The sequence below is a fragment of the Nerophis lumbriciformis genome, linkage group LG17 (assembly GCF_033978685.3).
Source record: "Nerophis lumbriciformis linkage group LG17, RoL_Nlum_v2.1, whole genome shotgun sequence".
Taxonomy (NCBI): domain Eukaryota; kingdom Metazoa; phylum Chordata; class Actinopteri; order Syngnathiformes; family Syngnathidae; genus Nerophis; species Nerophis lumbriciformis.
In genome coordinates, this window is record NC_084564.2 from 30,047,684 (window position 1) to 30,062,501 (window position 14,818).

The 14,818-nt window shown below is 40.4% G+C and overlaps 1 protein-coding gene across 2 annotated transcripts in view; it reads right to left on the reverse strand.

Annotated features, from left to right (window-relative positions):
- sipa1l3 (signal-induced proliferation-associated 1 like 3) overlaps positions 1-14,818 on the reverse strand; it is a 310,964-nt gene that overhangs the window by 49,090 nt on the left and 247,056 nt on the right. For both annotated transcript variants that reach the window (XM_061973040.1, XM_061973039.1), the window contains exons 6-11: positions 13,595-13,769; positions 13,403-13,506; positions 8,663-8,820; positions 5,850-6,432; positions 5,617-5,715; positions 5,348-5,523 (exon numbers count right to left, since the gene is read on the reverse strand). In XM_061973040.1, coding sequence (XP_061829024.1) covers positions 5,348-5,523; positions 5,617-5,715; positions 5,850-6,432; positions 8,663-8,820; positions 13,403-13,506; positions 13,595-13,769 — 1,295 coding nt within the window. The remainder of the gene's footprint in view (positions 1-5,347; positions 5,524-5,616; positions 5,716-5,849; positions 6,433-8,662; positions 8,821-13,402; positions 13,507-13,594; positions 13,770-14,818) is intronic.

A 14,818-nucleotide genomic window follows, 5' to 3' on the forward strand; every position in this document is an offset into this window, starting at 1 on the left:
GTGTGTATATGTGTAAATAAATGAACACTGAAATTCAAGTATTTCTTTTATTTATATATACATATATATATATATATATATATATATATATATAATAAAATATATATATATATATATATATATATATATATATATATATATATATATATATATATATATATATAGCTAGAATTCACTGAAAGTCAAGTATTTCTTAGATATATATATATATATATATATATATATGTATGAAATACTTGACTTCAAATCAAATCAAATCAACTTTATTTATAAAGCACATTTCTTGGTGAATTCTAGCTGTAAATATACTCCTCCCCTCTTAACCACGCCCCCTAACCACGCCCCCGCCCCACCCCCGACCACGCCCACCCCACCCGAAATCGGAGGTCTCAAGGTTGGCAAGTATGTGGTAAGCAGCAGCCCCCGTAGAAGAAGAAGCGTGCGGTGCATGCTGGGATATGACGTTTCATTTCCATTTGTGTGTTTCTGTAAAGACCCAAAAATGGCTCCTGCGAAGGCAATCAGTCACGCAGTAGAACACGGGAATAGAGCAGCAGCAAGAGAATATAACATAAACGAATCAATGGTACGTAAGTGGAGGAAGCAACAAGATGATCTGCGCCAAGTAAAGAAGACAAAACAGAGTTTCCGAGGGAACAAAGCAAGATGGCAACAGTTGGAGGACAAACTCGAACAGTGGGTTGTTGAACAGAGAACAGCAAGTAGAAGTGTCAGTACCATCACTATTCGAATGAAGGCAACAGCGCTAGCAAGCGAACTTAACATGGATGATTTTAAAGGCGGTGCTTCTTGGTGCTTCCGGTTTATGAAAAGACGTAATCTCTCCATCCGCATACGAACTACTGTTTCACAGCAACTGCCAAAAGACTTCCAAGAAAAGTTGGCTACTTCCCGCGCATATTGCAAAAACAAGATTACTGAAAAAAAGATCCGGCCAGAGCACATCATCAACATGGACGAGGTTCCACTCACCTTTGATATTCCTGTGAACCGCACTGTGGATAAAACGGGAGCACGTACGGTAAATATTCGCACCAAAGGGAATGAGAAGTCGTCCTTCACTGTAGTTCTAGCTTGCCAGGCTAATGGCCAGAAACTTCCACCCATGGTTATATTCAAAAGGAAAACCTTGCCAAAAGAAAACTTTCCAGCCGGCGTCATCATCAAAGCTAACTCGAAGGGATGGATGGATGAAGAAAAGATGAGCGAGTGGTTGAGAGAAATTTACGTGAAGAGACCGGGTGGGTTTTTGATTGATTGATTGAGACTTTTATTAGTAGGTTGCATAGTGGTTAGAGTGTCCGCCCTGAGATCGGTAGGTTGTGAGTTCAAACCCCGGCCGAGTCATACCAAAGACTATAAAAATGGGACCCATTACCTCCCTGCTTGGCACTCAGCATCAAGGGTTGGAATTGGGGGTTAAATCACCAAAAATGATTCCCGGGCGCGGCAACCGCTGCTGCCCACTGCTCCCCACTGCTCCCCTCACCTCCCAAGGGGTGATCAAGGGTGATGGGTCAAATGCAGAGAATAATCTCGCCACACCTAGAGTGTGTGTGTGACAATCATTGGTACTTTAACTTTAACTTTTTTTTAAGTACATATTCCGTACAATTGACCACTAAATGGTAACACCCGAATAAGTTTTTCAACTTGTTTAAGTCGGGGTCCGATTCATGATACAGATATATACTATCATCATAATACAGTCATCACACAAGATAATCACATTGAATTATTTACATTATTTACAATCCGGGGTGTGGGGGCGGGGGGGTTAGGTTTGGTTGTTGTCATCAGTCATCAGAGAGAGAGAGAGAGAGAGAGAGAGAGAGAGAGAGAGAGAGAGAGAGAGAGAGAGAGAGAGAGAGATCAGAAGGCATAAGAAAAAGTATCTGCATTTGATTGTTTACATTTGATTATTAACAATCCGGGAAGGGTGTTAGTTTAGGGTTGTAGCTGCCTGGAGGTGTACTTTTATTGCGGTTTTGAAGGAGGATAGAGATGCCCTTTCTTTTATACCTGTTGGGAGTGCATTCCACATTGATGTGGCATAGAAAGAGAATGAGTTAAGACCTTTGTTAGATCGGAATCTGGGTTTAACGTGGTTAGTGGAGCTCCCCCTGTTGTTGTGGTTATGGCGGTCATTTACGTTAAGGAAGTAATTTGACATGTACTTCGGTATCAGGGAGGTGTAGCGGATTTTATAGACTAGGCTCAGTGCAAGTTGTTTTACTCTGTCCTCCACCCTGAGCCGGCCCACTTTGGAGAAGTGGGTAGGAGTGAGGTGTGATCTGGGGTGGAGGTCTAGAAGTAATCTGACTAGCTTGTTCTGGGATGTTTGGAGTTTAGATTTGAGGGTTCTGGAGGTGCTAGGGTACCAGGAGGTGCATGCGTAATCGAAAAAGGGTTGAACGAGAGTTCCCGCCAGAATCGTCATGGTGCTTTTGTTGACCAGAGAGGAGATTCTATAGAGGGTTTTTTCACACAGCTCCATCCCTATTGATCTACGACTCCATGCGCGCCCACATCACAGATGGTTTTAAAAAACCAAAACTGACTAGCTTGTTCTGGGATGTTTGGAGTTTAGATTTGAGGGTTCTGGAGGTGCTAGGGTACCAGGAGGTGCATGCGTAATCGAAAAAGGGTTGAACGAGAGTTCCCGCCAGAATCGTCATGGTGCTTTTGTTGACCAGAGAGGAGATTCTATAGAGGGTTTTTTCACACAGCTCCATCCCTATTGATCTACGACTCCATGCGCGCCCACATCACAGATGGTTTTAAAAAACAAGTGAAGAACACTAATTCAACACTCGCCATCATTCCGGCTGGATTGACAAATAAACTCCAACCGCTGGATATTGGTGTCAACAGGGCATTCAAAGCTAGACTGCGAACTGCATGGGAACAGTGGATGACAGAAGGCGAACACACGTTCACCAAGACAGGGAGACAGCGCCGGACGACATACGTCACTATCTGCCAGTGGATCGTAAATGCCTGGGCTGATATATCAGTCTCAACTGTGGGCCGAGCTTTCAGGAAGGCAGGAATTGTCACTGAACTGCTAGACAACAGCAGCGACACTGACTCCATTAATGACTTCGACGAGACAGAGCCGGGCATTTTGGATGCCGTATTCGCCCAACTTTTTAATTCGGACACTGAAGAAGAAGAATTTGAGGGATTTGTGGATGAGGAATAACTTCAGAAAGTGAGCTTTAAATGTTTATTTTGTGTGTTAAGTTGTGTGACATTAACGTGTGAGCAACATTGAGTTATTGATATTGTTACTGCTCTGCACTATTTTGAGTGTTACTATTTTGTGATTGCACGTTTGATTCACCGTAACACGAGTAAATCAGCTGTTTATTCATTTTGGGAGTGAACAGAGTTGTCAGAACGCTGGTTTGTAATCTATTAATAAAGTTTGACTGACCTATCTGACTGTTTTGTTGACATTCCCTTTAAGCGCAGCTCCATCTAATGGATGCATAGGTGCGCCTTATAATCAGGTGCGCCTTATATGTGAACAAAGTTTTGAAATATGCCATTCATTGAAGGTGCGCCTTATAATCCGGTGCGCCTTATATGTGAACAAAGTTTTGAAATATGCCATTCATTGAAGGTGCGCCTTATAATCCGGTGCGCCTTATATGTGAACAAAGTTTTGAAATATGCCATTCATTGAAGGTGCGCCTTATAATCCGGTGTGCCTTATAGTGCGGAAAATACGGTATTAGTGCACTTTTGTGCATGATGTCACTAAGATGACATATCAAAACAACACTAAATTAAAGTGCACTTTTTGTACAGAACGCCACTACAATAGTTTAAAACAAATAAAGTGCACTTTTGTGCATGATGTCACACAACATATCTCAATAACTGTCAAATAAAAATGAGCTGCATAATAGGAAATCAAATAGTGTATGTCCTTCGCTATGTGGTTGGTTACTGCGGACGTTATCTCCTGTTGTTGACTATTTTTTTCATACGGCGTTGATCTGGAAATGGTTGCTTCGGCATTTTGTGGGTGTGGCACCGAACGGAGATGTTGACATGCGGAGTTTCAAGCACTCTTCATTCTCCAGCGGGTGACTTTTCAAATGATGCTACAAATTAGCAGTGCTGCTACTTTCTGTAACAACGCTTTTGCCGCATACTTGACATATTATGATTGTCTGTTCAACAACTTCCCGCTTGAAACCAAACCACTGCCAGACGATGGACCCCGTGCTGTTTTTCTTGGGAATTAATTTTTCCTTCATTTGTTACCAGATTCGCACCTTCTTTCTCTCGTATTACCACACGCACCTTCAAAACCGCAATAAAAGTACACCTCCAGGCAACTTCAACCCTAAACTAACACCCTCCCCGGATTGTTAATAATCAAATGTAAACAATTAAATGCAGATATTTTTCTTATGCCTTCTGATCTCTCTCTCTCTCTCTCTCTCTCTCTCTCTCTCTCTCTCTCTCTCTCTCTCTCTCTCTCTCTCTACTACTTGCTGTGCATATCCTACCAAGTCAGACCTACACTGTTTCAATATCCATTTCTCTGTTCTCAATTGTTGATGACTGATTAGCAACCAAACCTAACCCCCCCTCCTCCACACCCCGAATTGTAAATAATGTAAATAATTCAATGTATACACCCTGATGATTATCTTGTGTGATGACTGTATTATGATGATAGTATATATGATAGTATATATCTGTATCATGAATCAATGGACCCCGACTTAAACAAGTTGAAAAACTTATTCGGGTGTTACCATTTAGTGGTCAATTGTACGGAATATGTACTTCACTGTGCAACCTACTAATAAAAGTCTCAATCAATCGAAAACCCCTCCGCTAGCACCACAGCTAAAGTTACCCATTCTGCTACCTCTCTGCTCGGCGAGGGCGTATGACGTGACAGTATGTGGCGTATGTAAGAAGGTGCACTTGTTTTATTTCTCTGTGAGAAGGAGAGACAAGAAAGAGTGAGAAAAGCATGTAGTGTAATGCCCGCAGCTAAAAGCAACTGCGTGAGAACGTATACTCCAATATCACCATATAGTCATTTTCTATATCGCACAGAGACAAACCCGCGATATATCGAGTACATTCCATATATCGCCCAGCCCTACTCTGAACTCTTGTTTGAATGGTGTACTCAGCGGAATAATGCTACCCTGAGAAGTTGTGCCACAGTGTGGATGTAGCTCATCTTCCCATATTCTTTACACAGCAGACAAGCAGCCAAGTGATGCACTCCCTTTGTAATTAAGCTATAAACCGCTCATGCGCATTCAGCAATGGACTTTATTCAACATACCTTCGGGGTCGCCCTTCTTCATACGGGGGAATGATAACGACTTTGACCGTGACCGACGTCCTCAGCAGGTCAATCATCTGCTCATGGGTCAGCGTCACTGCGGCGACTTTGCAGATCTCAACCAGGCGACTGCCCTGCCTTAGCCCCGCCTGCCAGGCAAATCCGTATTCCTCGACCTGCACAGCACCGCCAACAACACAGTGCTGGTCACCTTCTATGCAATGTGCAGCCACCACCCCCTACAAGTATACATTTTGGCAGAGGTGTACCTCGGCTACGGTGCCGTCCAAGCGCACGTGGAAGCCTAGTTGGCCGAGTCCGTTCCTCCTCAGCGTCATGTCCACCGTCTCACATCCAACTGTTAGAGACTGGTAAACGGAGAGGAAGCAAACAATTGTGGAACGTTAATGTTTTTTTAATAGAAGAGTACGGTATGTGTATTTTATTCTGCAGAACAGGAAATTTGCATTCCACACATTTCCAGAACTATTGCCGGACTTACCTTTAACCTCTGTACCATTTCCCTGATGTCCTGGGCACAGCCCTCGGGCACCCGCAGACCAATATGGTCTCCTCTCCCATAGAAGATCTTCAAGGCCAAGCGCTCGGCGGTCCAGCCAATCACGTCAGCGCAGAAGCAGTTGAACACCACCTCTTTGGTGGAGCAGTCCACCAGGAGGACGTATTCTGCAGAGAAACCAAGAGCACACGGGAGCTCCGCCCCACCTCCGCTGAAGTCCTGGGCCAGGACCCTCCAGGCAACTGCCCCATCGGCCCCGAGCTCGGCCCCTTCCCGTGCTTTTGAGCGCTCGCGCTTTTTCGACGCCAGGGAGATGAGGTTGTTGAGCTTGCCGGCCGAGTCCATGGGGGTGCTGCTGACGCAATTCTCGGCCAGGTCACGCAAGTACCCCTGCCTGGTTCTCGTCGCCATGGTATAGAATTTTTCCGACTTGTGCGCAGCGTTTTCTGCGTTGATGATTTTGGCCAGTAGGAAGTGTCGAAAAGTATCCGGGTCACGGAAGGTGACGCTGCTGGGAATGGGTGGGCCAAAAGGAGGCACATCCTTCATTCTTGTCACAGCAACACTGAGGGTGGAGGAATGTAAATAAATTGTAATTTTTTTAGTACCATTCCTTAAATTGCGGTCTCCTTTCTAACGCCTCAATTAATTCATGGGCATTTCATGGACATTGGTTACGTCTCATCTCGATTACTGTAACATATTATTTTCGGGCCTCCCTATGTCTAGCATTAAAAGATTACAGTTGGTACAAAATGCGGCTGCTAGACTTTTGACAAGAACAAGAAAGTTTGATCATATTACACCTATACTGTACCTTTATATAACTATATACCTCTATATATACCTATACTGGCTCACCTGCACTGGCTTCCTTTGCACTTAAGATGTGACTTTAAGGTTTTACTACTTAGGTATAAAATACTAAAGGGTCTAACTCCATCCTATCTTGCTGATTGTATTGTACCATATGTCCCGGCAAGAAATCTGCGTTCAAAGAACTCCGGCTTATTAGTGATTCCCAGAGCCCCAAAAAAAGTCTGCGGGCTATAGAGCGTTTTCTATTCGGGCTCCAGTACTCTGGAATGCCCTCCCGGTAACAGTTAGAGATGCTATCTCAGTAGAAGCATTGAAGTCCCGTCTTAAAACTCATTTGTATACTCTAGCCTGTAAATAGACCCCCCTTTTAGACCAGTTGATCTGCCGTCTCTTTTCTGCTCTGCCCCCCTCTCCTGTGTGGAGAGGTTATTAAGGTGACCACAGATGATACGCGAGCTGTTCAAAGTGGGGACCCGGGGTGGATCACTCATCTGTGCATCAGTTGAGGACGTCTCTGCGCTGATGACTTGTCTCCACTCAAGATGATCTCCTGCTGGCCCCACTATGGACTGGACTCTCACATTACTATGTTAGATCTACTATGGACTGGACTCTCACACTATTATGTTAGATCCACTATGGACTGGACTCTCACACTATTATGTTAGATCCACTATGGACCGGACTCTCACACTATTATGTTAGATCCACTATGGACTGGACTCTCACACTGTTATGTTAGATCCACTATGGACTGGACTCTAACACTATTATGTTAGATCCACTATGGACTAGACTCTCACACTATTATGTTAGATCCACTATGGACTGGACTCTCACACTATTATGTTAGATCAGTGGTCCCCAACCACCGGGCCGCGGCCCGGTACCGGTCTGTGGATCGATTGGTACCGGGCCGCACAAGAAATAAAAATAAAAAATAAAATAAAAAATAAAAAATAAAAAATAAAAAATAAAAAATAAAAAATAAAAAATAAATAAATAAAAATACAAATCTTTTTTTATTTTTTATTAAATCAACATAAAAAACACAAGATACACTTACAATTAGTGCACCAACCCAAAAAACCTCCCTTCCCCATTTACACTCATTCGTACAAAAGGGTTGTTTCTTTCTGTTATTAATATTCTGGTTGCTACATTATATATCAATATATATCAATACAGTCTGCAGGGATACAGTCCGTAAGCACGCATGATTGTATTTTTTAATGACCAAAAAAAAAAAAGAAATATTATATTAACCCCCGCCCCCCGGTCCGTGGGACAAATTTTCAAGCGCTACAAAAAGGTTGGGGACCACTGGTCTACATAACATGTAATGGTGGTTCTTTGGTCAAAAAGTTGCATAGATGATATTTTTTTTAACGCTTGAAAATTTGTCTCACGGACCGGGGGGCGGGGGTTGATATAATATTTTTTAATTTTTTTTGGCATAAAAAATACAATCATGCGTGCTTACGGACTGTATCCCTGCAAACTGTATTGATCTATGTTGATATATAATGTAGGAACCAGAAATATTAATAACAGAAAGAAACAACCCTTTTGTGCGAATGAGTGTGAATGAGGGAGGAAGGTTTTTTGGGTTGGTGCACTAATTGTAAGTGTATCTTGTGTTTTTTTAAGTTGATTTAATAAAAAATATAATAATTTATTTTATTTTTTATTACATTTCTTGTGCGGCCCGATACCAATCGATCCACGGACCGGTACCGGGCCGCGGCCCGGTGGTTGGGGACTACTGATGTAGACCACAAGGAAGTGTTTTGCATTTAGAAATAAATAATAATAATGACTCATTTAATGCGCCCTATAATCCGGTGCGCCTTGTACATAAAAAAAGATCAACAATAGACCATTCATCGGCAGTGCGCCCTATGGTCTGGAAAATACGGTACCTGTTAATAAATGACAAAATGGTACAGATACGGTGTTATGAATAAAACATTTACCTGTAGCAGGTGTTTTCAGAGCAGGGGTTGTGCACACGGACTATGACAAAAACGTGCTGGAAGTGTGAGCGGATATTCTTCGGGGTAAAAGGCAATGCCCCGGTCTCCTGGAAGATTATGGTGACAATGTCGTTCCCAATGTGCCTCTTCCTAAGAAGCTGAGGAGAGAAAGGTACGTTAGGAATAAACGAATAAACAAATATGTCTGACATGGACGTGACTGGCACAAGACACTTCAGAAAGAGAGACAAAAACTGAAGATGGGACTTGGAGAAGTCCCTTCACAACAGCTCTTTATGTCATTTGTTTATCACATTCTGTGTGGGCTATTTGTGTCTGTGAGTGTCTTTGTGCATAACATGGCACGGCGGCGTACAGGCTGTGGTGTGGTGCTTGCCAATCCCCTCTTCGTCTCTTGATAGGAGTGCAATAGTACCAATTATGTAATGCAGCCTGCATGATGTCACACGTTGGAGTTTGAATAATGTGTCTGTTTTTTTTTTAACCATAACCATTGGGTTGGCGACATTAGTTTTCTTTAAATGTTTTATTTCAAATTTTTTGTTGTTGTATCATCCTTATAGTTCACTAATTCAATTCCATCTTGACAGCATCAGTCATTTTTCAATGTTATATGCTGCCACCTAGCGGTTTGACTGAGAACGTGACTGTCTAGCTGCAAAGTGGACGCCTCTGGGTGGGGGTATTGCACCATTTATGGTATTGCAAGTACATTTATGGGCATTTCTCAAAACAATACATACAAATAGCATATAGTATAGTACAGACCTGGGCAAATTAAGGCCCGGGGGCCACATGTTAAGCTTTTCAATCTGGCCCGCCGGACATTCTCAAAACATTTTTTTTAGATGTTAAAGATGGAAAGTGTAGCTGCCATTATGATGTGCAGTGATGCTTTCTAATGACCGTAAGTCTTCAACTATAATAAGTCTTTCAATGGTTGGAATCTGTGCTTTTGCATGATATACTAGTTACTATGTTCATCTAATTAGTTACTATGGTCATCTAATTAGTTACTATGGTCATCTAATAAGTTACTATGGTCCTCTAAGTCACAGCAAGTCAGACGAGGCACCAAGCAGTGTGGGTGGGGGGCGTTTCCAGTATTTCCAGAGCCTGAAATGCGGGTGTCAGGGACAGATCCGGAAATAGATATTTACAACAAAGTTCTAAAGCTTAGTGATGTATCAGATGCATCAGATAGTAGGTGTTTTGTTTTTGTTACCCTTGGCGTTCATATTTTGCTGTGTTTGTTGCATTTTTATTGATTGTAAAATATGTGGATGGAGAGGGGGTGTGACATTCATATGTTGTCAATATTCAGTGTTTTATCGTTCATAGTTAATGTTGTAAATCCCACATTCTTTATTTTCATGTACATTCTGGGTGTTTTATTCAGTAAAAAAATTTGAAATTCCATTCCGTTTTTATGGTGGTCTGTCATAACGTTTTTAGCACTCAATCAGACATTATTGAGAGGTTTTGTATTAGTGTTCCTAAAAATAATTCCGGCCCCCAGACACATTTTTTTCTCTAAATTTGGCCCCCGGGTCAAAATAATTGCCCAGGCCTGGTATAGTATGTCGCTCAAAATCCGAAATTCATCTTTTAAAATGTGTTTCAATACATGAATGTTTGTACAGTAATCTGTTGACAGACCATGTCGTTGCGATACAGAAAGGAAAAGACAGAATAACACAGCAAAAAGAAACACACAAAAACAAAACAAAAGTAGAATTATGAAAATAGGACAATCTCCTTAGTGACAACTGTACATGCAGTGCTGTATGAAGTCCTATAACTCCTTCTGTCGGGTTCAAGTAATATCTATTCACAAGTCAATTCACAAGCCTAATATTGTGTCTCTTATTATGCTAAATTGACTTTTTTAAGGATGATATAACAGTAATACATGTCTCTAAAGCAGGGGTCTACAACCTTCTTTCTTCTGAGAACTTTGAAAAAAAACAAAAACTCCAAGAGCTAATCCTTTGTGTAACGTTTATTTTTAAATGATATTTCAACCCAAACAAATGAGGTTGTTTTGCCTGAATATTAACAAAATGTTGGTATGACTAACATTTTGCATAACAAAATCAACAACAAAAAATGTTTTATCTGCATCTTGAATCTCAGTATGCATTTCTTTCTTTAATTTTTTTTTTTTTTTTTTTAGGACTGTTCGAGCTACTTTGACAAAAAGAGAGGATTTTGTGTTTTATTTATGAGTGTGAACATTTAAATTGTCATTTAATTCAGAAGTAATCTGCCACTCAAACAGTATGGCCATTGTCTTTGTGCTATTTTGTGGTAATTTGTCATTAAACAGAGGCATGTCTGAATTGATCAGTTATACAAATACTGAGAGTTTAAGCCACAGGTGTCACATCATTTTATATGGCCCACAAACGCCTGCAAATAATATGCGTCAATAAACAACCTTATTTTTCTTTATAATTTATTCTTTTTTTTTTTTTTTTTTTAATTTGGACAGAAACAAATGTATGCACTGCATGAAATTGCATACATTTTAAACTTTAACAGTATCCGATATTGGAACACATTTTTGTCAAAATAAAAGTACTTAAGTATCTGCTTGACTTCTGATTACAAATCAAGTTATCCATCCAATTGTACACTGTAAACATGTAAATAGATTTTACGGTAAAATGTACGGTGGCCTTTACAACATACAACTGGAAATTGGTAAGAAAAACCCGCTGTCTTTTTACGATAAAAGTCTGTCGTTTGAGTTGCCAGTTGTTGTTGTTGTTGTTGTTTTTAAGGTGTATTACCGCAAACGGAAAACGAAAAATGACGGTAAAATCTGGCAGCTCAGATGGCAGAATTAAAAAAGTGTTAATTGTTTTTCCATTTACCGTAATACTGCATGTTGTAAAAACATTGTCTATTTCACAGTAAAATTCTGAGGAATGAGTTGCCATTTTCTCCTGTAAAATCTAAAAATGTTTACTTTTTTACAGTGTCCATAAAAATATTTTCAATAATCAAATACATAATTCATAAGAAGGAATCAGAGCAAAGGGTGGCTATTTTGAAGAAACTAGAATATAAAATATGTTTTCAGTTATTTCACCTTTTGTTTTAGTTAAGTACATAACTCCACATGTGTTCATTCATAGTTTTGATGTGACAATCTACAATGTAAATAGTCATGAAAATAAAGAAAACACATTGAATGAGAAGATGTGTCCAAACTTTTGGCCTGTACTGTACATTGATGTGAAGTAGGGCTGGGCGATATATGGAATATACTCGATTAATCGCGGGTTTGTCTCTGTGCGATATAGAAAATTACTATATCGTGATATTGGAGTATACATTCTCACGCAGTTGCTTTTAGCTGCGGGCATTACACTACAGGCTTTTCTCACTCTTTCTTGTCTCTCCTTCTCACAGAGACATAAAACAAGCGCACCTTTTTACATACGTCACGTCATACGCTCTCGCGTAGCAGAGAGGTAGCGGCATGGGTAAAGTTAGCTGTGATGCTAGCGGTGCGGTGCGAGTGGTAATACAAGAGAGAGAAGGTGCGAACCTGGTAACAAATTAAGGAAGAATTAATTCCCAAGAAAAACAGCACGGGGTCTATCGTCTGGCGGTGGTTTGGCTTCAAGCGGGAAGATGTTGAACAGACAACCGTAATATGTCAAGTATGCGGCAAAAGCGTTGCTACAAAAAAGAGCAGCACTACTAATTTGTAGCATCATTTGAAAAGTCACCCGCTAGAGAATGAAGAGCGCTTGAAACTCCGCATGTCAACATCTCCGTTCGGTGCCACACCCACAAAATGCCCAAGCAACCATTTCCACATCAACACCGTATGAAAAAAATAGTCAACAACAGAAGGAGATAACGTCTACCACATAGCGAAGGACATACACTATTTGATTTCCTATTATGCAGCTCATTTTTATTTGACAGTTATTGAAATATCTTGTGTGACATCATGCACAAACACTTTATTTGTTTTAAACTATTGTAGTGGCATTCCGTACAAAAAGTGCACTTTAATTTAGTGTTGTTTTGATATGTCATCTTAGTGACATCATGCACACAAGTGCACTAATAGCTTGTTTTAAAATGTCTCTGACAATCTTGCACTTTCTGTTTTGAAATGACATGAATGTTTGCGCCACTGCTTAATAACTGTTTAATAAATACACTTTTGGTTGTGATTTCCCTCTCTGCATGAAAGTTTAAAATGAGCATATATTAATGCAGTATGAAGAAGAATGTTTTAATGTAGACACATAGAATCATCATACTGCTGTGATTATATGCATCAAGTGTTCATTCAAGGCTAAGGCAAAATATCCAGATATATATGGTGTATCGTGACATGGCCTAAAAATATCGGGATATTAATAAAAGGCCATATCGCCCAGCCCTAATGTGAAGTGTTGGATAAACGACAGGCACATATATTGTTGTTGTTAATATCTTACATTGCAGAAGTAATGAAAGTGCAAATGAGATGTTGCAGCAATTCAGGAAGAACACATCGCTTCTCTGTACCACATTCAATACTTCCCTCCGTGTGAGTCCGTCATTTAAACACTCATGCAAACAACACCCACACACTGAATGTGTTCCTACACGCAGGACAGACACATGCAGGTCATTGCTGCAACGCATTAGACTTTGGAAAATTTTGAGTCCCTTGACATTTAGTAAACAGCTTTGAGGCATTCTTACCTGCTGGGGGTTGTTTGGCATGTATGGCAGCATGGTGGAGATGTGAAACATGACTTCGTAGCCTTGGTAGGCAGTGTACAGGGAGTGGGTGCCTGTCGAGTCAGCTACGGTAACACAAAGCAATTTCAATTTCGTAAGTTGAACTGTAACACACAAAAATATTTCTATCCTTTTATCTTGAGATGTTCTTACTTTTTATGTCGAGCTGTGCGGCGTATTTGGTGAAGCCCTTGAGGAGGACTTGCTCGCCTAATAGCTCCAGAAACGCTGAGAAGGCGGGCGACGCGTCCTCGTTGTTGTACATCTCCTCCTCAGTGCTTTGGCCTGCGCGGCACAGCAGAACACCCACCTTGTGCTTCTGACTTAACTGTGAGGGCACACGGAGACAATATCAATACTGAAGCATGAAACAAATACAATTCATAAATATAAGCAACTACTGTGTTTTCCAGGCCATAAGGCGGACCGGATTATAAGGCGCACTGCCGATGAATGGTCTATTTTTGATCTTTTTTCATTAATAAGGCGCACCGGATTATAGGGCATATTAAAAGAGTCATATTATTATGATTATTTTCTAAATGTAAAAGACTTCCTTGTGGTCTACATCCGTGTTTTTCAACCACTGTGCCGCGGCACACAAGTGTGCCGTGAGATACAGTCTGGTGTGCCGTGGGAGATTATCTAATTTCACCTATTTGGGTTAAAAATAGAGATGTCCGATATTATCGGCCGATAAATGCTTTAAAACGTAATATCGGAAATTATCGGTATCGTTTTTTTTAATTATCGGTATCGGTTAATTTATTTTTTATTTTATTTTTTTATTAAATCAACATAAAAAACACAAGATACACTTACAATTAGTGCACCAACCCCCCAAAAAACCCCTCCCACATTTACACTCATTCACACAAAAGGGTTGTTTCTTTCTGTTATTAATATTCTGGTTCCTACATTATATATCAATATATATCAATACAGTCTGCAAGGGATACAGTCCGTAAGCACACATGATTGTGCGTGCTGCTGGTCCATTAATAGTACTAACCTTTAACAGTTAATTTTACAAATTTTCATTAATTACTAGTTTCTATGTAACTGTTTTTATATTGTTTTACTTTCTTTTTTATTCAAGAAAATGTTATTAATTTATTTTCCTTTTTTTTTTTTTTTTTTTTTAAAAAGGACCTTATCTTCACCATATCTGGTTGTCCAAATTAGGCATAATAATGTGTTAATTCCACAAATCGGTTGATATCGGTATCGGTAATTAAAGAGTTGGACAATATCGGAATATCAGGTATCGGCAAAAAGCCATTATCGGACATCCCTAGTTAAAAATATTTTTTGCAAACCAGTAATTATAGTCTGCAAATAATGTGCCTTTTTTTGAGTGTCGGTGCTGTCTGGAGC